This window comes from Ailuropoda melanoleuca, chromosome 3, assembly GCF_002007445.2.
Source record: "Ailuropoda melanoleuca isolate Jingjing chromosome 3, ASM200744v2, whole genome shotgun sequence".
In the NCBI taxonomy this organism is placed as follows: Eukaryota; Metazoa; Chordata; class Mammalia; order Carnivora; family Ursidae; genus Ailuropoda; species Ailuropoda melanoleuca.
The window spans coordinates 138,853,708-138,880,571 of record NC_048220.1 but is presented as its reverse complement, the minus strand read 5'-3'; the positions used below and the strand labels follow the sequence as shown (position 1 = coordinate 138,880,571).

Below are 26,864 nucleotides of genomic sequence, written 5' to 3'. Positions count from 1 at the left end.
GGTAATTAACACCTGGAGTTCTTGGCAGTTTCTTCCTCTTAAAATTAAGGAATAACAGAACGGGCCCCCCCTTTTTTTTTAATCAAAGTCTGCACATGTGCAGGAGAATATAATTATAGGTCCTTAGGATTCCAGTTCCTTGTGTCATTTGCAGAGAGCTCATTATTGTCAACACTTCCTCTCCCTGTTCCATTATTTACCAGGCGGCTGCTTGGAAGAGTAGAGAGATGATGCCCACATATAAAATCTTGGTGAAAGGAGTACATTTCTTTTTGGGAAAAATTAAGCATCTGTGTAAACAAAGATTTGTGCTACACTAAAATAAAAATGTGCTTTGGAAGAAAGGCCTCATCACGATCAGCGTGCAATAACGTCACACTGCGAGTTCTTCATCTCTTTCTCACAGAACAGAGGCGCTGAACAACCTCGCCTTGGGAGCCTGCACGAAACCCAGAGAAATCTATGAAGGAGCCTAAGCAAGTAAGAAAGTGCTACTAGAACTAGAACGAGCTGGTCCTGGGGCAGAGGAGGAACTGCCGACTGTGAGGGCCGCCATGTTCCCGGTGTGGTTCCAAGCACTCTGTATGTTGTCACTTATTCCTCAGGACAGCTCTATGGGGCCAACACGGTCCTCATCTCCACGAAGAAACAAAGGCACAGGCACAGGCACATAATCTGCCCAAGGGATTCAAGCTAGAAAATGTACACCACCACCTGTCCCTGAGACAGAAATAAAAGATAAGCAAAGGAAAAAGATACCAAAAGGACTATCAGTGAAGCTCCTGGGTAGTTGAGTGTCCGACTCTTGATACCAGCTCAGGATTGTGAGATTCTCACTGAGTATGGAGCCTGCTTGAGATTCTCTCTCTCTCTTCCCCTCCCCCTACTCATGCTCTCTCTTGCATTAAAAAAAGTAATAATAATTAAAAATAAATAAAACAAAAGGAATATCAAAGGTAACATGGGAGTGGATAGGAGACACACTTCCTCTTGCCATCCTCAATTCCCTGCAAACCCCACTTCGTGATTCAGACCCGCCTGCATGACCCCTCAGCCCCCAGCCCTGCAGCCTGTCCCAGTCTTTGCCTCCCTCCCCACACATCACCCCCAGCTTGTCCTCGAAAAAACCACTTGCCTTTTGCCTATACTGCTGTATGTGAAGCCTTAGAGCCTCTTCTGTGTTAAAGTTGAAGGCTTGCTAGACGGGATAGTTAACATAATCCAACCCTTTCTAGAGGACTCGAGGTTTCCGTTGGGGGCATCATTTGGCTTTCTGTTTTATAATCCTGTTCTCATGAAGAGCTCTTTGCCTTCCACTAAGCAGTCCCAGACACTTCTGTGTTGACAGGTATATGGAGAGTGTTACATTTTCATCCTCGAACATTGCCTGTTTATTTCTAGGTTCTTTCTTCTGGTACCCTCTCCAATGTCTAACAGCAGACCAGAAGCCTTGACTTGCTTTCTCAGAACAACGCACGGGCTTCACGGCAGCTCTTTGCTCAGCTGAAGTTCAGTGGTGTGTACGCTCCTATTTTCTACCTGTTGCGTGAATGTTCTCTGGCGGTCTGGCAAGACCTAAACCATTTCTTTTACACCACGGGCTTGATTGAGGCATGAAAAGAGTAAAACGGTCTGAGAAAATGGAGTTAAGGACATTGGAGCTGTAGCCGTAAGTAAGGCTAAACAAGAACTCCCGAACTCTTGAAGGGACCCAGCAGAATGACATAGAAATTACTTTAAACTGGAGTCAGGTGAAATACAGCAGAAGGAGAAAGAAGTCTTTTCCGAGCTTCCCTTATCTGACTAAAGGCAGAGCTTTCTGAGAAGGAAGATGCCATAAATCGTCTTCCTGGGAAGCTTCCCCCCACGAAGAAGGCTATTAGCACTGGGATGAGAAATTGCATAAATAAACTTAATGGAAGCCACCACACCCACCATTCGTGTCCCTTAGAAGTCCTACCTTCCCCCAATCTCCTTATTAAGCTGGTATATAGATCATTACTCCTGGCTGTTCAGTGAATTATTCAGGTTACTGAATAGCCCACATGCATGTGAATAAAATTCCCCCCCCCCCGTCACTCCATCACCGGGACCTAAGTCGGCAGATGAAAGTCTTCCTCTCGACCTTCGGAAGCCAGGAGTGGGGCATGCATGGCTCCAAGTAGCTGGCACTGGGTTTTTGAGGTAAGTTGTGCCTCCTGTGAGATTGCTGTGGCTAAGGAGGTGTGACAGGAACCCCAGTGGGGAGTGCCACAAGCCACGTGGCCAGACAGGGGAGATCAACCTGCAATCCTGTTGGGTTTGACCAGGTTTCCTGGTGGCAGAGAGAAGTGGGCTCTGTGGTCACCACCCACACGGTGGTGTGGGATCTCAGATGCACCCACTCAGAAGGACTGAGTCTCGTGCTGGGACTCTGGATGATGGAGGTGAGACATGGGGGTCTCCCACTACTGGGCCTTTGCTAGGTACATGTTTGAATTAAAATTCGATGCGTGAACAGTGGCTTTCATTTCTGAGAACAAGTCCTTCCCATCTCAGGACTATTCGTGAATCTTCTCTGGGGAATCTAAATAAACACCTGTCCCCGAATCACAGCACCCAGCATGATGCCTTGAACATGGTCTTCGCTCAGTTCACGTTCACTGAGCGAACTGACGTAGACTCCCCCTAAAGAAATATTGACAAAGGAGATGGAGAATAAATGAATTTAAATAAACCCAGGAAAAAATTGTAGTTGTATTCCTACATTTAGTGTATAACGCAACCTGGTAAGGTTCACATAACTTATTTCAGAATGACATCGTTTCTCCTCCAAACTGCTTGTGTAATTTAAATCCATGGCTTCGCTGCACAATCTTCATGGCACTTGACTTGAGTCTGTTGAAGGTGCTAATGCTCTCTGCAAAGAGTAATTCAGAGCTCAGTAAGAAGTAGCCCAGGAAGTGGAAAGGGCGGTACGTGTTCATAAGGAGAAACGGCTGGCCTAGTAAGAATGAGCACAAAACCACAGGTATGATGCTCAGCCTTGACTGTGTATCCTAATGGCCTGCAGCGCTCTGGAAACACAGAGATGTTCGCTCAGTCTCCATGCCAGAGACTGAGACTCAGGGGCTGCGGGGTCAGGTCAGGACATGGACCATTCTGAAGATTTCTGAAGGTAATTTCCTGCTGAGCATTTTTCACTTCATCTCTATGTGTGGAATCCCTGCTTTGTGCTATATTGCTGTGACATACGTCTATTGATAGAATTACGCCTGTCCTTTAATCTGCATTCTAGAAAACTGCATGCCTTTGTCAACATCCCTCTCCCAGCTCATGCCTCTAAGTATAGGACAGCTCTCCCAAGGCTGACATCTGGGGTTATCAGAACCAGAAAGACTCTTCAGTCCTCAAGCAGCCAGGAAATGAGAGGAAGCAGGAAGCTTGCAGGGGGGTACGCTGATTGTTTACCAGGGTGGGCTGTACCCCGGTACAACCACAGAGCTGGGTCTCGGTCATGCGGGAAAAGACATGAACAATCCGCTGTGAATATGGAGGCAGAACCGCCACGATTTTCTACGGCACATGAGTCACATACATGTCTAAAAATGTCTTGGGCCAAAAAATCACACTGCTTATAAAAACTCTGGTGGCATACAAAGACCCAGGTATATATAAGGTTAGGAAAACCATTCATCTATAACCAACCAAAATCCCATTGAATGGAAAAAGCAAAGTATTCAAGTCATAAGAAAAAGTATCACTGCAACTCTCTGCACCCAATTCCTGTTTCTACACCTATGTCTGCATCTATACCCACAGACAGCAACACAAGTGAAATTGTCATTTTGTGGCGCCTTCCCTAAAACTGAAAAAGAGGAAGGCAGCAAAATATCTCTTCCTGCCAAATAAGGCGAGTTTGACGACAAGGTGTCTCGAATGTCCTCTATCAATTAGATTTGTATCTCCTGCAAGCTTTCGCCTCACTGCAGGCTACTGTCACCTCTAAACGTTTGACGAAGTTTCCTGCCAGGACCTGCGTATGGCTGAAAAATGGAAGATAAGTTGACGACCACAGCGTTTGTACGAATGCTGTCAAGGGGAGGTAGCTACCCCTGCCGCATGTATAAATATACAAGCAGCATTTCCCTCAGAATATATTCCTGGGATAAATAATGAGCAGAGCCCCGGAAACGATTTCTGCCACTGGAAACCCGAAGAAGACAGGATGACAGGGTACATGGTCCTGTTGCCAGGGATTCGTGAATTCCCAGAGCAGCATAATAGGGGATGACTTCACGTGCACACCTGACTTGAAAGATGATTTCAGTAGTAAAATAGGGCCGTGCAGAATAACGAACCTCAGGAGAGAAAAGTAAATCAAATAATACCTGAGAAGAGAGTCTAGACCAGCGGATGGAAACCCAGGGTGCTTGTCAGTCTGACCCCATTGACCCTCACCCCACCCCCACTCCTGTCCCTATATTTTTCCCTTGGGGGAGTGGAACAGGCACAGTCGCCTCTCCTATAGTGTAGGAACGAGCTCATTGCTTGAACAAGGAAGACAAACTTAAAAGTGCTTCTCAGTATGACCTACACATAATGCTAAAATTATTCGAACATACGTGGGTTTATATTTTTCAGTCGCACTCGTGCAAAGAAAGAACATTATCTTTTGTCTGCTCTATTCAAAGGAGAAAAAAAAAAGAAGAATGAAATTATGTAAGAAACCTATCTTTGGTTAATGAGCCAAGAAATGCTTGTCTACCTGTGGCTAGGCATTTTATTTTAAGATGAGGCTTCCTGTAGCTGTTTCTGTATTTAGAGAATTGAAATAATTGGACCATGACTTTAAATATCCTTTTTTTTTTCATCACTGATGATGAACCAATTAATATATCAGTCCTGAGCTTCAAACGTGTATTTCCAACTCCCCTACGAGGCATCTTTCATTTCGCGTCTAACAGACATTTCAAACTTGCAGTCCAAAACCAAACTCCTGATTCTACCAGCCAATCTCCTCTGTCCTTTTCCTATTTGTTAGTACTATTCCTAGTTTGTACTCCATCCATCAACGAATCCTATTGGCTCCACCTTCGAAAGGCTTCCCCCAGTCCTCTGCTACAGCTCTGGCACCCTACGGCATGATCTTCTCTCCAGACTGTGGCAGTCAAGCCCCCCACTGGCCTTCGCAAGGTCTACAGTCTCCAACCAGCAGCCAGAGAGGACCCTGAGTCACGTAAATCCCACCATGCTCTCCCTCGCCAAAACCTTCAGACTCTTTATCCAGGCTTCAAGGGATCTTAACCTCACCACCATCCTCTCTGACCTTTCCTGTCTCACCTGCTGGCTGCAACAACGTTGACCTTACCACTGTCTCCGCTGCAGGCTGAGCTCCCTCCGGCAGCAGACTTTTTGCTGTGGCTGTTCCTTTTGCCCAGAAAGCCCTTTTTCTAGATGGCTTAAGGTCGGGCTGTTGCCCATCACCCAGGAGTTGCTTGGATGTGACCTCCCGGTAGAATCATTCCTGACCACCTCCCGTCCTCACACTCCAATCCCTTAGACCTGTTTATTCACAGCCAAAGCACTAAGTAAACATTGTTTGCTTCTTTTTCCACCCCTAGAACCACAAGCCACAAAGCAGAAACTCAGATGGTCTACTGCGATCAGCACATAGTAGGCATTCAACAACTATTGGTCAAATGAATGAATAAGGAGATAAATTAATTCTACACTTGGAAGTCAATAGACAAGGAGCAAATGATGCTAACCTCTTGAAATATCCAGCTATTTCTTACTACGATATCTTGGCAACTGTATTAAACAATCACGTTAGATTTTTACGGTATGAGAACAGAATCGTGAAGCTTCCAGTCTGAAAGCTGGACTTCTTCATATTAATTAGTCCCCAGGAAGTTTTAAATACGCTACTCATTGTCCCAGTAATGATACTTTATATGCAGATAAGAAATTATGGTCTAGCATAAAATTTGGACTGTAGTCTTAATTAGCTTCAAATGTAATCCTTAAATCTTGCCTGGTGTTTCTCACCACACAGTTGGCTGCTTTTCTCAATGCGGTAAGCTCCCTCTGGGGAACCGTGGCTCAAAATTGGTCCGCGTAGAAACAGCTTGTGGAAACACAGCCAACCCATCAAGAAGTGCATCCTTCTAACATTGGCCCCTGGTCACGTGGGAACAACGTGAAGGTCAGAGCTAGAGCTCTGTCAAGGTCAGGCCACCTTGGGACAGTGGTCTCCATTATGGGCCCTGTGCACCCTGTCATTTCAGGAAGTCTTTCCGAGGGGATGCAGGATTTGGAGTTTTCAGGGAACCCATTCACAGCCCCTCATCTTCCCTATGCACTGTTACAACAAAACTCACCTGCCTGAAAACACATCCATGTGTACATTTATTTTTATTTTTTTTTAAAGATTTTTTTAAAAAAAGATTTTATTTATTTATTTGACAGAGATAGAGACAGCTAGCGAGAGAGGGAACACAAGCAGGGGGAGTGGGAGAGGGAAGAAGCAGGCTCATAGTGGAGGAGCCTGATGTGGGGCTCGATCCCATAACGCCGGGATCACGCCCTGAGCCGAAGGCAGACACTTAACTGCTGTGCCACCCAGGCGCCCCCACGTGTACATTTATAGCCTCCCTTCTTCCCATGAACACAGACCAAGTCAAATTCCTCCCTGCTCTAGGGCGACCAACATTTTCAGAGTCCAGATCAAGGTGCTTGCAAAGTGTGAGTGTCTGGGTTGAGAAAGAAGCAACTCTAATGATGGGCAGTTCATCTTTTTTCCCAACAAGGTAGCTTCCAATTTTTTACCTCCTTCAACATTGAAGGAGAACCTAATCAAGCTGTCATTTCGTAGATGATTAAAGATAACTTCTGATGATAAATCCCAGTGAGATTTTTGAAATTAAAATGTGTAAGAAGGTCAAGGAATTGAGTGATATTGCTATAAGGAAAGATCTCTTCCCTCCACCTTATATATGTGAGTGATGTTTCTCAGTATTTAAAGCTATTTAAAAAATTGAGAAATGACTGATACTGAATCTTGTTCATTCAAGCAATAAGTAATCTTCATTTCTGACTCTGTGAATTGATTGGGATAAAGGGCTCATCCATCTAAGGAATAAATTTCCAATAGGATTTTACTTTTTATATTAAAAATTTTAACCAAGATTTATTATACATGCTATTTTGATCAATTATTTCCCACTAATAACTATAGTAACAACTTAATCCATAAGACAATTGTAACTTAAAACCGAATACCATAAAGATATTTTAAAAATACATTTTAATTTGTATATATCCTATTTGCAGAAAGAATGCTCAGTGAGAGACTTTTTAGCATAAAATACATCAATCAGGGCAAAATTCTTGAGGAATGTGGAATGGCCACATGTTTAAAGAGCAAAGGAATGATGTTCAGTTTCTAACATTAATGAGGAACCTGCTTGTATATTATTAAAAAGGGTAATGGTCAGAGGGGAGGGGGGTGGGGGAATGGGATAGGCTGGTGATGGGTAGTAAGGAGGGCACGTGTTGCATGGTGCACTGGGTGTTATACGCAACTAATGAATCATCGAACTTTACATCAGAAACCAGGGATGTACTGTATGGTGACTAACATAAAAAATATTATTATAAAGAAATTTTTTTTTCCTTAAGCAATTCAACAACAAAATAAACAGCCTTTCCTAACCTAATGGAATCAAGGACTGTCAAGCTGTCTCCAACAGCCTTATAATGGTTTCTTTGGGGCCATGACCATTATACTTGAGAGAATGAAGACAAATTGTTAATTTTTATAATTTGTTAAATTTCCAAATTTTAAAATTAAATAAAAGCCCATATACTCTTTGAGAAAAAGAGAAAGAGAGAAAGAGAAAGAAAGAGAGAGAGAGAGAGAGAGAGAACACATTAGGGAACATCAGGGAAAAGAGGAAGCCTAAGAGGAACCCATTTCATTCCCCTTCCGTCCTCCAAGTAAAAGTACCAGCTTGCTTCAGCCCAGCCATGGAGCTAACCTCAGGCACATATTTGAACCCTCTCTTTTCCATGTTTCAAGTAAAGAATCTCACAGATCTCTGTATTTAAAAAAAAAAAAAAAAAGACTGAGCAAAGACTAGATAACAAATATAATCTGTGAAAGGCCCTGAGCCTGGAGATTTCCAAACAACATGCAGGCTGGCTCCCACCATCTGTGGGCAGAGAACCGTGGAAAGATGAGAGGACACGGTCATGACAGGAAGCATGGAAGTCACCAGAAGATGTGTCTCCATGATGGGCGGGTCCATTCCACACACTTTTTTCCTCCTTCCCCACTCCCTCCGCTCCCCCTCCCATGAAGTAGGAAACTCCTGGAACGTTACTCCATCTCCCGGAGGACAAGACTGCAGCTGGCCCAGAGCTGACAGAATCCCCACCCCAGGCCTAGGTCCGCCGGGTTTTGTCAGTCCCCTGAGTTAAAATCTCTTACCAAAGCCACTCAGAAATGCAGTATTTGTTTCAAAAGTGCAGCGGAATATTTAGAGAAAAATTATGAACTCATCAAGTTTATAGTGAAGTCTGGATACATTTCAATCCCCTTGCTCCTTGGAAGACCAGCTAGCGGATTTGTTAGTCTAAGTTAGCCTGGGATTCCAGGGGCTTGCTGTTTGTGTATGCTGCACGCGGTTTACCGCGGGCTTCAGGGAGCAGGCGGGCGCAGGTTAACCATGGGGCACTGTTTGTGCCTGTTACTGTCATTAATATTGTCTCTTGTCTGTGGTTTCCTGTTTCCCCAGCACTGTTCTCCAGATATGGCTCCCATTCCAACACCCCCAAAACCTTCCCTCTGTCTCTGCCTCAAGCCCAGCAGGCTTGCCTGGGGTTGCCTTTGGAGCCAGTGGGAAACTGGAAAACAGGGTTGCTGCCAGGCTGCCTTAAGCCAAGGTGGGAACTGGCCAAGCATGATTCAGGTAGTCTGCCCCTTTCCATGGGCGCCCAATGACTGTGGATGCAATCATACTTACACATGTGGGCTCGCTCACCCATTTAAGGTACCCTTTGTTGTACACTGTACTTAATTACTGAGTGCTTGGTATTGGTTGGTTGCTGCTCAGAGCCTTACTGCCCAATTGGGAAGCACGGTCACGTGATTACCATGGGAAACAGTGATCCAGGGGAGGCCCTCTACTTTGCAATTCAATGTTTTCAGCTAGCTCTGGCCCTCTGCCTCATAGAAGCAGGTGGGTGAAAATTCTGCATTTTCCCCCATGATGATGCTTTGGAAACAACACCCTTTTCCCTCATCAACAAATATCCTTGCCAATATTCATCCCCTACCCTACCTTTTTTTAACCACCACCTCTTGTCCCCCAGCCTGGACCAACAGTGAGAGCTGGTGACAGTGGAATACAATTCCAGTATCACTCTCCTTTGGGTAAGTGAGGTGTCACAGAGGGAGGTGACACTCACACTGGGGTGTTGAGTATCAGGTCAACTGAGGAAGGTTCGGTGTGGCCAGGGGAATTACTCCTTAGGTCTCCCCACTGTCTGCCATTCCTCAGCTGGGTGCATTAGCATCCTGCCATTCAAAAGCAGGTCAAAAGTTTGGTCCTCAAGGGAACCCATGACTTCTCCCTGTAGCTGATGCAGTCTCCACACCAAACCCCAGAGAACCCTGAACACAACATACTCAGCTACTCAGATGGAAAGGCATCTGAGAAATCCTGTCAACAGACTCAAAAGCAACTTAAAACACACACTGCCTAGCATCCCCTCTGCATATCACGGAGAACACATTTTAAAAATCATTCAGGCATAAGGTATAAGGTAGCAGCCAAAAACGGTTTATTTTTCTTCTCCTTTGCTTGCTAACAGGTACCCCGAGGGCATTTTTTTTTTTTCCTTTCTCAACCAACACACCTAGGCAGACACAAATCTCAAAGAAGCCATGGACCTGAGTAGGAGAGGGACCACCTGGATTCTGCTTGAAGGATCAGGATTTCAGGTTCCAAAGATTAGCTAAGACTGGAGCCAAGGGCAGGGGGTGCTAGGGAGCAGCGCACACCTTCAGTCCTCCCAGCTCACCATGCCCACGCCGGAGGCATGCAGGCTGCCTGGACGGTGGGGAGCTCGGACACCCTAAGTGAGTGAGCGTGACATCAAGGGAAAACCCTGTCCTCTGTTACAAGAATTTTTTTTTTTTTAAAGAGAGAGTGTGCAAAACAGGGCAGGGGGCGGGTGGTGGGCAGAGGGAGAGGGAGAGAGAGAATATCAAGCAGTCCCCATGCTCAGCACAGAGCCCGACATGGGGCTTGATCTCATGACCCTGAGATCATGATCTGAGCTGAAGCCAAGAGTTGGAGGCTTAACCCACTGCACCACCTAGGCGTCCCCCCGCCCCCCATGAGACGATTTGAGACACTCCCTGTGGTCGTGTAAGTGCTGACCTCCGTTGTCAGTGTTACCCTTGCATGTGAAATTTCCAACAAGCTCTTTACACCCGTCCTCTTGATTACATCTGTCTTTAAACATAAAAACCTTTATTAAGCGAAAAGGTAGTCAGAAGGCTTTGCCAAGCTGGAGAAGTTCATGCTGTGTTCATCTAAGTATGCTGTGAGAAATTATACTGAAACAAGGGAGTCATAATACCCACTGGATGCTCCTATGCTTGGTTTTGACTCTAGATGTCAATGCCATTTGTGGCAACGTTATCGGAAATTGGCTATTTCAAAGCCATTATTCATGACATACTGTACTGTAAGGAAAAGTCCGGAACAGAATAATTTCTGGAGAAAAATTCAGTGTTCCAATCAAAGAAATGGGATGTCCTGGAGGAAAACACTTAGGGTTAGAATCGCCATTATAAAATATCACAAAATTGAAACAAGACAGCTTTGCAGGAGGTCAGCGGGCTGCTTTATCTACGATGGGTCTCACTGGACTCTGGAGGAGTGGTTCTCAACCTCAGCTATCTATGACAATCCCCCAGGAAGCCTCACAATAAATGGAAATACCTGAGCTTCTCTGGGGGTAGGTTCAGGTACAACCGAGATTAGAACCGTGATCTAACAAAATGCTTCTCATCTGCTTTGGTTTGCATAATAAAAATAAGGCACACAGTTCTATTTTTAGGGGTGTAGTGGTCAGTGGTGGTATGTTCAAGGTGAGAAAGAAAGAGGAGGGTAGGTAGGTCTCAACTGTCAAAGATGCTATGGTGTAGGTTAAAACTACAAACCAATTTTGAATAATTAGGAAAGTCTACACGTGACCATGGGAATTTGGTTTTTGAAACCACAATATATGACTTCAACCTATTATTCATTCAAATAAAACTTAGTATCTACTAGATGCCAAAACAGCACTGTTCTGCAGGTGCTAGCAGCAAACAAGGAAGATACTGTCCACCGTCCCCTAGAGCTCCCACTGTCACGGGACAGTAACGATGTGACACCTCCCTGTGACCGCCATCCCATTAACACAACGCTAGGCATTGTCTGGGCTTTCAAAAGAAGCATAAAAGGAGAAAATGGAGAAAGCTGTTCTTGTTTCTAAAACGCTATCAGCTCAGCCAAGAAGATAACTCACCTTCACTGGATGCATTATGTACGACTACAAATCTTGTGCACGCATTCCTGATGTGCTAAATTCGGGGGGTGCGCAGATGACCATGAAAGAGTTCCAGTGGGGCAAAAAAATAAATGTAGAGTTCTTAGGGAAGTTTTGGGAAGGGTGGGGGGGGAAGCTGCATTTGTCTCGGAAGATGGGTAAAGAGTGGAGGAAGTGAAAAAACGGGGGTGGGGGGCGGTGGAGAACAGCTGAAGGGATGGAGTTGGAGAGAGAAAGGTAAGAGTGGGAACCGTAGGGCGTGTGCCCAACTGGAAGGAAAGCTGTGAACTTAGGAACAGCAAGTAGGGGGATAGAGAGAGAAAGTGAGAGTAAAATGATCTGAAACATGTAGGTGATGCAAGGATCCAAACAGCTGGCAGAGGAGCTTTATAGCAGAAAGGGGGAAAAGGGAGAGTGAGGGATGGGAAGGGGAGAGAGAGAGATCCTTTGATTCAGGAGACTAATGTCAGGGCCGTAACACTAGAGAGAACTCTCTGGGCTCTGCAGGTGCTCAGCTTCCTAGCCCAACTATAGGTTAAATACTGATCACATCTTGAAACACTTGAACTCAGTGGTGAAAACTGAATTTAACTAAAAGCTGCAACTAAGCTGAATTTAAAGCCCAGATATTGCTAAAGTATGTATCGGATTAACTCAGCCCTCCACCTTTAGCAACCTGATAGAAGAAATGCGGCATTCTTTTTTTATTATCTACCTCAGTCAATTCTAATACTTCAACACACAATGTCTGGCATAAATAACAACTCACAGACATGCAAAGAAGCAGAAAAATGTGACTCACAATTAAGAGATAAGATAGCTTGTACAGGCAAATCTACAAATAACCCAGATGGTAGAAAAAGCAGACAAGGACTTTATCTGTGATATATATACTCTCTAGGGGAAACGTGCACAATGTACATGAAAAAAAAAAGGATAAATTCAGCAGAGAAATGGAAACTACAAGAAAGAGCCAAATGGGAATTCTAGAATTGGAAAATACATTATCAGAAATACATAATTTATATGATGGGCTTTATAGAAGATTGACCAAAGACAGAGTTGAGAGATAGAGTGGATGAGAAAGAGCCAAAGGGTAAAGAAGGAGGAGGAGGAAAAAAAACAGGAAAGTTTTATCCTAGAAACCATGACAAAGGAATATATCAAATGCTCCTGCAAAGGTCAAGCAAGAACAGAAGAGAGACATGCCCACACTAGAATAAATGGAGACTTCTGGAGGGCTTAATAAAAACTGTTTTATTGAAAAAAATCAGGTAGCAGAGTTCATTTTGTGTCACTCACATCACGGCAACACTGAATAGTCCTTAGCCGGAGTAACTGCTTGGAGCTCAAGGTGAACAGGGATGCGGGGGTGTGCGCACAGGAAGGCTGAGGGGCGCAAGGTGCCCCAGGTAGGAAGCCATGGTATACACTGGACCTGTCACCCTACGGGTGAAAATCAAAGGCAAGATGCACAGGAATCACACAGAGAATTCAAGAAATTCCCTGAAGAAGTACAAAGAAGGCACTGTGATGCATCTAGAGAGAGGAAGAAAAAGAAGAAAACAATCGCCAAAGTTTCTCTATCCATTTCTATCACTGGAAACAGGAAGGCAGGTAGAAGACTAGGGTTTGGGTTGATGATGACTTGAAAGCCTAACCTTCTGAGCCCCAGAGAGAGTTACATGGTGAAGATGTCTCATGCTGGCGTGTGAAGGTGGGACTCTTGTCTTGGGCAGAACTTTCCAATGGTGTCCTCGGCCTGGCACACATAGAACACAGAGTATCTGCAGTGTGTTGCACGTAAGAGCTCTGCTGGACAACAGCTATGCCCCATTGGAGGCCATAGATCCAAGAGGGTGGGCGGACTCAGGTAACCCCCAGACTTTCCTGGGGGTGGAGGGCATCACAATTTCAGCATACTTGCTACCCATTCATGGTGCACATGGGAACTCTGGTCCAAAGAGGCAAGGTGAAGCCTTGCTCACCATAGAATTCCCAGTGGTCCCAGCACACAGTGGCCCTCCATAACTATCTGCTGGTGAAAGAAGCCTGTGGGTCATCTCTCACACCCACATTGCATTCTAACATTTTAAGAACAACAAGGTCACTCCTGAAATGGACCTGACTCTCACACAGATGCCAGGTGGTATCAGTCTGTGGAGTTAATTAACACTCAATTAAAAACTTTAACCCCACCACTCTCCATTTCATGGCTACAACTTTCTTTCCTGATGAACAAATTAAACTGTTCAAGTCTCCATGTGAGGACCATGGGGATTTTTTATCTTTGATCTATCTTATACATCAAATGCCCTTTTGTTTTGATGTTAGAATACTAGTGATTCCTAATTAAAAGCAACACATTGCACATTACTATATCCCTGCACCAGCCTGGCTGGTAACGCGTCAAGTTCAGTTGTCCATGTTCAAGAATAAGAATGGTAGGGGCGCCTGGGTGGCATGGCGGTTAGGCGTCTGCCTTCGGCTCAGGGCGTGATCCCGGCGTTATGGGATCGAGCCCCACATCAGGCTCCTCCGATATAAGCCTGCTTCTTCCTCTTCCACTCCACCTGCTTGTGTTCCCTCTTTCGCTGTCTCTATCTCTGTCAAATAAATAAATAAAATCTTTAAAAAAAGAATAAGAATGGTAAAATTTGGTGCTCAAAGGATATTTTGTGTTTTGGGAGACAAGCCACTTATCCTTTATCATCCTTCTCCAAAGCCATTTATTTTATGTGACGTTGTTCAAAGACACCAGAACGCACAAAACTGAATAGGGAAATTTCATTGTAAATGTGAAAAAAACCCCACAGAAACACCCAGTCTTTTCTGACAGACAATAAATGAACTTCCTTGGTTGTAGGAGAAGAAATCTCTGAATTTCAACTAAGTTTCTAGAAACCACTCAGGATATTTCGGCAAGGAGGCGTTGGGAATGATTCTTTGCTTCCCCTGTCCTCTTACCAAGCAAACTTTTGATTCTAGTCTGACAGGATGAGCAGATGAGCTTTTTCTTCTCAAGCTTGCTGCTTTTCAAGGAGCTTACGTCATTTCACAGATTGCCCAGACGCTAGGAGGCGCTGCATCTCCATCGTCTGTCTGCCTCCTGAGTTCCCAGCCTCTCGCCTGGGGCTTGCTGTGTTCTTCTTCCTGGGATGGCTGCCCCATTACTACAATGTCCGTTTTCTCCTTCTTTTATTGCCTTAGGAGCCCTCAAGGGCAGAACCACTGGCACATTCGGTATTTGGTGCCAGCCCACACGCCTTTTCTTTAGCAGAACCCCCAATTATGGCTGTCCTTGCCTGCTCTGTAATTCTTCAACATCCAATGCAATATATACAGCCAAACATAAGCCCAAATGGCTGAAAGAGTATTCATCTTTAAGCTCTTAAACTATTTTCTAATCTGACATTTTTAGTATTAGAGAGTAAAGATAACAATTTCTTTCCACTCGATTAAATTTTTTTTTTTTGGAGGGCATAAAGGGGAGAAGATGGTAGTGTACATATAGAAAAAATACCATTTAAAAACATTATCCTGCTAAAATCCTCTTTTGTTTTTTTAGATTCTCAAGATTTGGGGTATTTGGGGAGACCCATTTCATTTCTCATGTATTCTCTTCTTGAAAGCATTTTCTTCTGAAACTGGCTAGGCATAAAATGAATACCTAACCACTCAGAGTAAAGTTAGGTGGATTTTCTTTCCTCTTTCCTCTTTTCTTTGAGGTCTTTAAGCAGAGGTCCTGAAATGTGGATCAACTGGAAATTTCAGTCAGTTTTGCCTTTTCCCCACATGGAGTATTTCCAAGGGGTGAATCATTAAGTTTTGTTTAATAAAATAATTATCGGCTCTTCAATTTATTTACAACTCCCCTTCCAAGCAATTCTTATCTGCCAGACCCAGCCGCCAAAATTCCCCAACAGGTGTCCAAAGTTAATTAACGAAGAACCCATGGTTCAGCCGGAAAAGAAGGCAGTGTTCACGAGATTAGGCTCTCGGGTTTGGGGGCTCTAACAGGAACCTAATCTGAAGATACCAAGTTTTGGCTAAAGCACACAGCTTCCCTGCCGCCTAGATTTTGGCTTGTGAAATCAAGTTATTAAAGAGAGCCATCATAGAGTGTACTGATAAATCACCTCGTCCAGGAAACCAGGCTTTTTTTAAAAATACTAATTGAAATTGCATGTGTTTTATAATTAAAACAACATCTGTCAGGGTCTGAAGAAACACATTTTGAAAAGTAGAGAAGGTGTGTCTCTAAAATGTCCTCAAACCTACTTAATAAAGTAAGTCTTACACATGCCCAGAAATGAAAAAAACGCATGGCCTCCCAGTTGAGCTCTCCAGAGCTTCTGGTCTTTCCCTGGGCAAAGGTGGGATTCCCCAGGGTCAAGAACATGGGTAAAGAAGATGCCCTCAGTGCTGTGTGATGACTAACCTGTGAGAGGACCATATCCCAGAACGTTCTGCCAAATGCAAGCCATCTACATGAGATGAGAAACTAAAACACACATACATTTTTTTCTAAGATAGAGAAGGTAAGGGAGGGGCAGAGGGAAAGGGAGAGAGAGAATCTTTTTTTTTTTTTTAAAGATTTTATTTATTTATTTGACAGAGATAGAGACAGCCAGCGAGAGAGGGAACACAAGCAGGGGGAGTGGGAGAGGAAGAAGCAGGCTCATAGCAGAGGAGCCTGATGTGGGGCTCGATCCCGTAACGGGGATCACGCCCTGAGCCGAAGGCAGACGCTTAACCGCTGTGCCACCCAGGCGCCCCGAGAGAGAGAATCTTAAACAGGCTCCAGGCTCAGTGTGGAGTCCGACTTGGGGCTTGATCCCAAGATCCTGAGATCATGACCTGAGCTGCGATCAAGAGTTGGATGCTTAACCCACTGAGCCACCCAAGTGCCCCTTCCACACACTAAGACTGATGGGTGGGCCATACAGTTTTAGAGCCCTCTTTTCTCCAGTTTTGCTAGGAGACACTGTGGTTGCAAAGTGATATTTTCAGTACACAGGGGATGAGAACCAAGGTGTGTTTCAATCCTGGGCCAAAGAATTTAGACAAACTTTGAGGAATGACTTCCTGAGTAATATTTGGAATGCTTCTTCTTGGAGATGGAGACCCTGCTTTAGGTAACTCTTTATTTCCCTGAGAACATGCTCTGATGATTACAGAATTGAGTAAAAATGTACCCCAAAGTTTGGAAGAAGATCAGTACTGCCAGGTCGACAATTCCATGGATAGACATCTCAAGAAATTCAGCTGTGAGATCACTAAATGAAAGAAAATGTTTACAAAGCTATGCAACATTCAGGACAGTAGAGATATAATGAAGATACTCCCCCCTTTTCCTTCTAGTTCTCCAAAAGAAAATACACTGCTCCCTAGGTAACAATCTGGCACGGAAGAGGTCATTCCGTTAATAGAATTGACTATCTTTTTCTTTATTCAGTCTTTATTCTCACTTCAAAGGAAGTTTTTATGTTGTCCTTTAAATATAGCCAGCAACCAATGTCTATAAACAGTCTTTACAGTGGTCAGAGAAAGTCTTTCACCTGAATATTTAAAACATTGTGGCAAGGAAAAAAAAAAAGTGAGGAAGAGAATGCCCCCAGTTCCTTGGCCCCTACTTCCCCAAATGAATGAAAAGGATAATCTGAAAACCCCCAAAAGGGAGAGAAACAGCAATGGGTTTCCTGCTTAAAGAATAATTAACTCCCAGGCAAGAAACTACCCTTATTTTGTTCATGATTTCATTAGTGTGGGAAAGTATCACTAGGTACACCCAGGAATCTGGAGAGAGTCAAATTGTGTCTGGCGCTCCGTCAGAACTTGGAACCAATGGAGAATGTGTTGTTTAGACAGAAGCTCAGCTAGCTGACGGGGTGGGTAGAAGGTTGGCTGAATGAGAAGAACAATCTTATAATATGAATGTGCGGGGCCATGAGTCGAAGAAACATTCTTATAGATCATTCCGGATGTGGTGACCCAACCACCCAAATGATAATCGAGGGAAAGGATCACGCAAAGGATGAGGTAAACTAGGGAGGGGCCAGGTTCATGAGGCAGCGAAATGTCCTTCTCTTCAGTCCAGGGAGGGATGTGGGGGAGCGGGGAGGGTGCTTCCAGATCGCCTGCCAGAAAACGTGGCAAGCAGCCACCGCCCTGGAAGTGAAGGGAGGGTGCTGCGTTAGCTCTGCCAATACGACCCAAAGGGGGTGCAGTCACTCTGCCAGCACGAACTTCTGGCAATGATCAAGGCACACACAGAAAACATTACTGTTTCCTCAAGCCTCTTCCCAGGAGGCAGCAGAATGAGTCTGAGCTTGACAAGAGTCCTGGATTTCAGGGAGCATCTAAGCTGTCTTTCTTTCTATTGCCTGGAAGCTGGAAGCCGTGGAAAGAAGACGAAACAGACATTTCTCCTACTCCTTCTTCTCTCTCTCTGGGATTCCCCAAACCTCTTCCGGATCATTCTTCAGAATAAATACCCGTGTTCTTCACCCATTAGCGAATCAGTTCAGCAAATATGTACTGAGTGCCTGCTATGGGCACAGCAAAGTGCTAGGCCCTACAGGACATAAAAATAAATATGGTACCTGATCCCTGTCTGTTATCTCATTAGGGGAAGATGCAAACACACAAAAACGTAAAAGACATTGCAAACATAAAATTACACGATGGAAATCTAAGAGAAATGAAAACGTCTCTTGACAGGTACTATCCATGTCTGCTCTGAGCTCATGGCACAGCCTTCACTGGGAAGGCCACCCCGAGCTAATCTACGAGTGGCGGGTGGGAAGTCCGAAAGTCCTGAAGTGGGGATGATGGTACGAAAGCTGGCATGGCCGAAGAATTCAAGAAAAGCCAAAAGAAATAAGAGGCAGGGGTGGCATGGGCGGGGCCTCGAACGTGGCACAAAGGCATTCACAGACAAGATGATCTTGCCTGGTGGGAAACTTACTTGCAGTGCCCACATTATCCACAGTAATGGTTCTGATGTAGTCTTGATTTTCTGGGCTGTCTGCAAATGCAGCAAAACAAAACAGCACATTTGATGCAATTACTCTCTTAAGGATTGTTTTCCTTGGATGGATAGCAATGGGTTAATGACCGACGTTGGCCAGGTGATCGCTCTCTCTCTAGTCTAGTGTTTATACATGCTTGAAGTTTTTTATTTTTTGGAGTTTCCTCTGTTTGTTGGCAGAGAAGGTAGAGATTTGGCTAAAATAAATATCTGCCGTCTTTATCGGGACTGGCAATGTGCTGGAATGGATGGCATTTTATTATACTTGTTAAAGGGATATAATATTGTTTGCTCTTTTCACTGAAGCTAATTATTACCATTCTTTATAAAAACCTCTCTGAATGATGAAATAACACTTCACTCAGAAGGATAATTAACATTTTTGGAAGGCGGCAAAGAAATGTACGCACGTGCGCTAATTTGGACGGCTGTGCTGGATCATTGAGAAGAATAAGAAGGTCTATCTGTAGACAGACAGAGAGAAGTAGATAACACCTCTTGCCCAATGGCAGAGACAGACACAGAGCCACGGAAACCCAGATGGGAAGAGGACATTCCTTTTAGAATGTCCTCATTAGAGCTGAGGGAGTGGGAGGACCGCTGTTGCACAGTTCATTGGGAGTTTTCCCAACAATGGATCACGGAAGATGAGCCATGCCTTAACCGAAATGTGGCAGTAGCTCCTCCCCCACCCTGACTTAAAGAACCATCTCCAAAGAGTCGCAATTTAAACTGAAACCCCAAACCAGTGATGGGAAAAATGGGGTTTCTTCTGAAATTGTGAGTGTCTGCACACATCTAGTAAATTTTAGTAGGAAAATGAACTAGTTTTTTGAAATGATTTTCTTTATTAATACAAAATGTTCTTCTGTAAAGTTTAATTTAACTTGCTTTACTTAATGTTTTGCTGATTGGGGTTCATTTTAAGATGATGGCCAGGCAGGAAAAATTTTACTTTTGTCATTTATTCGGCGAAAATGTATGAAGGTACCTACTATGGGTCCAGGCACACTTCTAGGTACATGGGCTACCCCAGTGGACCAGCAAGACAGAACTTTCTGCCCTTAGTGGGCATACATTCCAGTGGCAGGGAGATGGACAAAAAGCAAGATAAAAAAGTGTTATGCTATATATATTAGGAGGTGATTGGTGCTGTGGAGAAAAGCAAAGTGAAGAAGGGGGTAGAATTTAAGAATGGGGGCCGGAAACTGCAACATAAAGCCTGAGTGGGATGAGAATAGAGGCACATGGACACTTGGAGAAAGAGGACTGCAGGCAGAGGGAGCAGCCAGTTCAAAGGCCCTGAGGCAGGATCACGGCTCACGTGATAAAGGAACCTCAGTGAACCAGTGACCACAGCATGTTAGTGACAGCATGAGAGGGGAAGGCAAGTGTGGAGGGGAACCAGAGAGCTGGATCTGCCTGGCAAAGATTTCACTTATGCTGGGGCGGACAGGAGAAGTGACACGCTCTGGCTAAGGTTTTAACAGGACCACTCTGGCTGCTGCATTGAGAGTGGACGGTAGGGGGCGACGGCAGAGACAGCTCCGGAAACTGGGCAGGTGCCAAGGTAATAATGAGGTAGGTGAGCGATGACGGGGAAAAAACAATAAAAATGAGAAGTGTCAGGTTCTGGGAGAATGCAGAAGCAAGATCAGATTTGCTAACAGACTGGATACGGGGACTGAAGGTCAAAGGGCCTTGCAAGGTGCCTAGCGTGGCCCACGGCGAGGACACACTGCCATTTGCTGTTGGGGGAAGACTGTGGAGGGACTGGGGTTGGAGGGAAAGTTAAGGAACTCAGGTCTGGAGATGTATCTGGGATGCCTGATTGACATCCAGTGGAGATGCTGGACAGACAACTGGACCCCGAGGTGTGGAATTCGCACAGAGACATCCATCTGACAGACGTCAGAATACAGACGATCTTTAACACCCGGAAACCAAAGCTTTGGGGAAGAAGTGATAGAAAAGAGAAGTTCAAGTTCAACTCTTTGTCACTGCTGCTCTTCTTTGTTCAAAGACACTGCAGCTTCCTTTTCAATATACAAAGTTCTGTAGAGCATTTTCTATAAAAATCCCAACTTTGATACAGTATTTCAAGTCAAAGGGCTGGCAGAGGTCACACTGCCTTTCTCCTGGATAGAACAGAAAGGTGTGTTGTTGTTTTGTTAAATTCTGCTTCTCTCATTCAAGAAAAAAGTTATTGATTCCATAAAGCCGGTGACTTGGATATTTTCACTTCTATTTTTAAATGGCTGGCTCCCTTTTCCTGTCTGGTGACATTTGATAGTAAAGGCTTAATTTAACACGGGCAATATGGAGCTCCAAATGTTCCTGCCTCAGACAGAGCACGAGATAACGGGCTTTTGAGAAAGGAGAGATGCCTGCAAGCTAGAAAAGCAATCAATGATTCCCTATTTTGTTATATTTTAATCCACCAAAGGAAATAAAACACGCAAACACACAATACCTAGTAGTTGTTAGTATCCAGACAGTGGACTGCTTAGCTATTGATTTTCTTCCCTCCGTTTTACACAGAAGCACTAGGATTTTATTGGAAGCCCCGGTTCTGTCCCGTCTGAAACGACTACGGAAGGAAAGGAAAAGTGGAAACGGAGAAGGTAGCCTTCTGAGTTAATGACTTAGTTTAAATATACAAAATCCACAAAAATTTTTAAGTTATAGTCAAAGTAAGTATAAATATCAAATTGTGAGTTTATCTTTCATGCCTTATCATATACTGCGAGCTTAACAAAATCACTGCATTTATTACACACAGACTTGAAGTCTGGTTTCCCTGTAAATAAATAAATGGATGGAGGTCTGCAAATATTTTTGTTTTTATTGGAGGATATCATGGGTATTATGAAATGGCAGGAAAAAATGGCTGGTTTCCAGATCACAAAGGGCTTAGAATGCCATGCTCAGGAATGAGGACAGCAGAACTAGACCCACATATTTATGTGAAATCTGTGTATGAAATGAGGACCCACGCATGGTACTCCAACTGCCCCCTTTGCCCATGCTCACCTGCTTTCTCCCTTGCCCCCAGCCCAGAGCTGCATAATGTGAACCTTTGGCATGGTGGGTGGTCCAGCTCCCTGCTACCCGAACTCCACTGACACCTGTTACCTGCAAGCAGGCTTGCCAGGCTTCATGTGGCACTGACCACAGACTCTACTGGAATCATCCTCTTTAATCTTAGATGCCCTACCAGGAGGACAAATGTCTGTGGGGAGGCTTGTGTCTCCCTGGGCGGGTCCCTTGGTTAACCACTTCTCCAAGCATCCACCGGCCTTGGCCTGGGATCTTCCCACCTGCAGAGGGAGAAGCCAGGAAGCCTCTCCGACTTGGGCTCCTACCACTCCATCTGCTCCAGACACGAGAGCCCTTGAAGACCTGGAACCCACTGCACGGCTCCCAGGTCCCCCACCGGGGGCTCCCTGCAGAAGCTACTCCTCTGGTTTGTTAGTGCTTTCCCCCCAGGGAGCCACATGACCCACTCTCACCTCCTTCAGGTCTTGGCTCTACTGTCACCTTTCCACAACTCCTATCTTGACTTTGACCTTCCACTTAAAATCACAAGCCCTAGGCTGAGTGAATGAAGCCAGACACGAAAGCGCGCATATTATATGATTCTATTTACATGAAAGATCCAGAATTGGGATGTCTGCAGATACAGAAAGGAGATTGCGGCTGCCAGGGGCATGGAAGAGGGAAAATGCAGTGCCTCCTTAATGGCTGTAGGGTTTTCCTTAGGGTGAGGAAAATGTTTTAGAACTTGATAGATACAGTGTTTGTAGGACATTGTGAAAAAGCGAAATACCATGGAAATGGAGCACTCTGAAGTGGTGAATGTAATGTTAGGTGAATTTCATCTCAATGAAAAACACTTGCAGCCTCACGATTATAATTCCCTTTACCCTGTGGAAGGCTTCTAACACGGCATGGGGTTCATGTGTATATTCTGTTCCTTGAACCTCTCCCCTCTCCTGAATGTAAACCCCACAAGGGCAAGGCTTCCTCTCTATCTGGCTTGCTGATATACTCTCCAGGCCTAGGAGAGGCCTAGAACAGGCCTGGAACAAAGGAGGTCAGGTCATGGATAAATATCCGCTGAATAAATAGATGAATATATAGCCTCCTGAATGTTTCATTTATGAAAGATCCTTCCTATTTCTTGAATACCGAATTAGAGGGAGATGAGTCTTTTAAAATAGGATTAAAGAGCTGGTGTGGTCTAATCCAAAATGAATCTTAAAACAGGGGAAGAGGTGTGGTGTGTATGCATTACAATTCCAGTTCACCATATGGAAAGCAAACAAACAGCGGGACAGAGATTTAGGGGCTCAGGACAATGGTATCCAGTGCTAAGCATTGTGGTTGTTTTTAATTTGCAAGGATTAGGAATGTCAACAAACATTGCATTTTCCTCTAAATTTTAAAGGATAAATCAGCGCATTGGATTTAAAGTAGAAGGGACAGCTGGGAAAACCCGGCCTCTAATAAACGCACTATTTCTGCACGAGCAGATGTTCTGTCTGTTGATTCGACCACAGGCACCCCACCAGGAAATATTTTCTACTTAAAATCTGAGATACTGTGGATTGGGAGAGAACGTACCAATGAGCTCCTTGTTTCTGACGTCCAAGGCCATGTTCCGGAGTGCCGTGGCCACTGCGCACACCACACGGTCATTATCTATTCGAAGCAGCTCCACGAGGATGGGCAGGCCTTTCTCTTTTCGGACAGCAGCTCGGATGTATACTGACCACTGCAACAAGAGGGAAGGCAAAGACCTTAGAAGCTGAAGGGGGAAAAACCCTATAAGCAAATAGCACGTGTGGGTTTTCAGACTGCTGTTTACAGGAACCAAAAAGGTTGAATTATCAAGACCTCGTGGTAGGAAGGGTTTAATGTGTTAGGCATGTACTGAAATGACTTAACTTTATTTTCGGACCTCAGGATACGATAGAGGTTTCTGGGTTAATCAGTTACCACACTTCATCTCTGCCACCAGCCTTTGCTGTCCTTGACCTGGCGAACCATTCGCGTGATGTGAGTGCTTGATACATTCAGATACAGAGGTGTAGGACAGGAAAGGCTGGTTTTGGGTGTAAAGAGGAATAAAAAAGAAGCCCAGAAAAGGTAGAGAATGATGAAAGGCTGAGAATAGATAACTTTTTTTTTTTTTTCCCTAAGAGACTTGTATTTGGAGGTGGGACATGGAGGTGAGTTGGTGACCATACTGCCAATATGTTGTTGGCTGAATAACAAAAAGGAAAGGAGTCAGAAAAAGGTAGGGTGACAGGAGGTAAATATGACATTTAAAATTTTAAAATCAAGAGTAAAAATTGTAAGAGAATTTTAAGAAAACATTTAGATCAAAATGTATTACTTCTAGGGCCATCATTCAATGCCCAATTTATAAAGTATGGCAGTTTGTTTACAGTAAGACAATTTGTTTCGGATTGGTGGTGGTTGGCTTTAATGGAACACTTCTCATCTTACTACTGAAATGTACCTGCACCATCGGGATGATAAAGCATTCAGATTCATTTAACGGAATGCAGGTAGGCCCGGACTTTCTGGACACTGACATATATACTTTATACTGTTGTACGGTGTTCCAGAGAAGAGTGTATACTAGAAAAGTCAAGCAATATAAGGATTTTAGTCTATTGCAAATTCATTTACAGTCTAAGAAAATGACATTCACAACATGAAGTTCTGGATTCTTCTGTGGCAGAGTCCTCCAGCAGACCACTGAAGGTGGAGGAACGTCCCCACCCCTCCCCCACCGTGCCCCTCCATCCCCCTTCCCCATTGGGGCAAGCACCCCAGAGCTGGCTCTCACCTGTGGCAGGCAGGGAGCCCCCTCTGGCAGTGAACGTAGGGCATACGCCATGCCTGCCACATCCTCAGCCCAGCCCTGCATGAAATATGAGATTAAAAAAACACACAACTTCATCCTGTCCTACGTCAGAAGTCACATTCACATAGTTTCTTATCACGATCAACTCATTCTGTCTGTTTTTCTCCTGCCCCCACTCTTGCCTCAAGCTCTAGGAAGCCGGAGGGGGTGGGGAAGCCAAGAGAACTCGCTAAAGCACCTCTTGCTTGCAATGAACTGTTTCACAGCCCCGCTCTCAGGGAGCAAAGAGATCCATAAGCAGAAAGTCTTAGACATGGAAAAACCTCGAGGTTTGGAAGCTGCTTAATGGAATCTGGGTGTCTGGATGGGATATCGCCTCCGAGGGAAGAAGGACCTTCATGAAGACAGCACAAAACCTCTTTTAGTGTCATCAGAAATCTCACTGGCAATCTGACATGCTGAGATATGACTTTCATCCATCTCCTCCACTATCTGTGAACCTTCCTGTCTCCAGTGCCTGGAAAAGACTAGAAACCTGAGCTTATGCAGCCCACTCATGGNCTAAGAGACTTGTATTTGGAGGTGGGACATGGAGGTGAGTTGGTGACCATACTGCCAATATGTTGTTGGCTGAATAACAAAAAGGAAAGGAGTCAGAAAAAGGTAGGGGTGACAGGAGGTAAATATGACATTTAAAATTTTAAAATCAAGAGTAAAAATTGTAAGAGAATTTTAAGAAAACATTTAGATCAAAATGTATTACTTCTAGGGCCATCATTCAATGCCCAATTTATAAAGTATGGCAGTTTGTTTACAGTAAGACAATTTGTTTCGGATTGGTGGTGGTTGGCTTTAATGGAACACTGCTCATCTTACTACTGAAATGTACCTGCACCATCGGGATGATAAAGCATTCAGATTCATTTAACGGAATGCAGGTAGGCCCGGACTTTCTGGACACTGACATATATACTTTATACTGTTGTACGGTGTTCCAGAGAAGAGTGTATACTAGAAAAGTCAAGCAATATAAGGGTTTTAGTCTATTGCAAATTCATTTACAGTCTAAGAAAATGACATTCACAACATGAAGTTCTGGATTCTTCTGTGGCAGAGTCCTCCAGCAGACCACTGAAGGTGTGGAGGAACGTCCCCACCCCTCCCCCACCGGGCCCCTCCATCCCCCTTCCCCATTGGGGCAAGCACCCCAGAGCTGGCTCTCACCTGTGGCAGGCAGGGAGCCCCCTCTGGCAGTGAACGTAGGGCATACGCCATGCCTGCCACATCCTCAGCCCAGCCCTGCATGAAATATGAGATTAAAAAAACACACAACTTCATCCTGTCCTACGTCAGAAGTCACATTCACATAGTTTCTTATCACGATCAACTCATTCTGTCTGTTTTTCTCCTGCCCCCACTCTTGCCTCAAGCTCTAGGAAGCCGGAGGGGGTGGGGAAGCCAAGAGAACTCGCTAAAGCACCTCTTGCTTGCAATGAACTGTTTCACAGCCCCGCTCTCAGGGAGCAAAGAGATCCATAAGCAGAAAGTCTTAGACATGGAAAAACCTCGAGGTTTGGAAGCTGCTTAATGGAATCTGGGTGTCTGGATGGGATATCGCCTCCGAGGGAAGAAGGACCTTCATGAAGACAGCACAAAACCTCTTTTAGTGTCATCAGAAATCTCACTGGCAATCTGACATGCTGAGATATGACTTTCATCCATCTCCTCCACTATCTGTGAACCTTCTTGTCTCCAGTGCCTGGAAAAGACTAGAAACCTGAGCTTATGCAGCCCGCTCATGGTTGGCTTTCTTCCCTAAAACTAAGAAGGGAAGCTAATAAAAAAAAAAAAAAAAAAAAGAAGAAGACAATGGAAATCAGATGTAGGGTCAATGTCTGCATATCATAAGATGAACATCAAACATAAACTTTAACTCTGGGGAGATATTCGGGACCTTTTAAGAGACCATGGGGAATGTTCTCGGTAACTTGAGCAGGCTGAAGCATAAGCCCTAAGAGGACCTCTTTTGCAGTAGCACTTCCCTCCAGGCCCGGGATGCTGGCTTGTGTATCAGTGATCTTGTCTAGCTCCCCAAGGCCCGGGGAGGTTGGTATTAGTAGTCTTATTTTACAGATGAGGAAATCAAGACACCAACATGTTACATACTCTGCCCACAGGGGTCACCTGTGCCTGGGCCTGTTACCCCACATTTGCTTCTCTTAATGATGCTGAGGATACTCCTCGCTTTGCCGTCACCTCTCCCTTACCTAATCCTCTGTGCTCAGTCTCCCAGACAGTGCCTTGCCCTTCCCTCCATCCTTCCCAACATAGACAGAGGGGAACCTGGCCAATCTGAAATAAGCC

General features: G+C 44.7%; 1 protein-coding gene across 1 annotated transcript in view; it reads right to left on the bottom strand.

The window, feature by feature from the left end:
• Positions 1 to 26,864, bottom strand: part of CTNND2 (catenin delta 2) — a 966,176-nt gene that overhangs the window by 87,205 nt on the left and 852,107 nt on the right. The window contains exons 16-17 of the mRNA XM_034657085.1: positions 25,725 to 25,799; positions 23,249 to 23,399 (exon numbers count right to left, since the gene is read on the bottom strand). Coding sequence (XP_034512976.1) covers positions 23,249 to 23,399; positions 25,725 to 25,799 — 226 coding nt within the window. The remainder of the gene's footprint in view (positions 1 to 23,248; positions 23,400 to 25,724; positions 25,800 to 26,864) is intronic.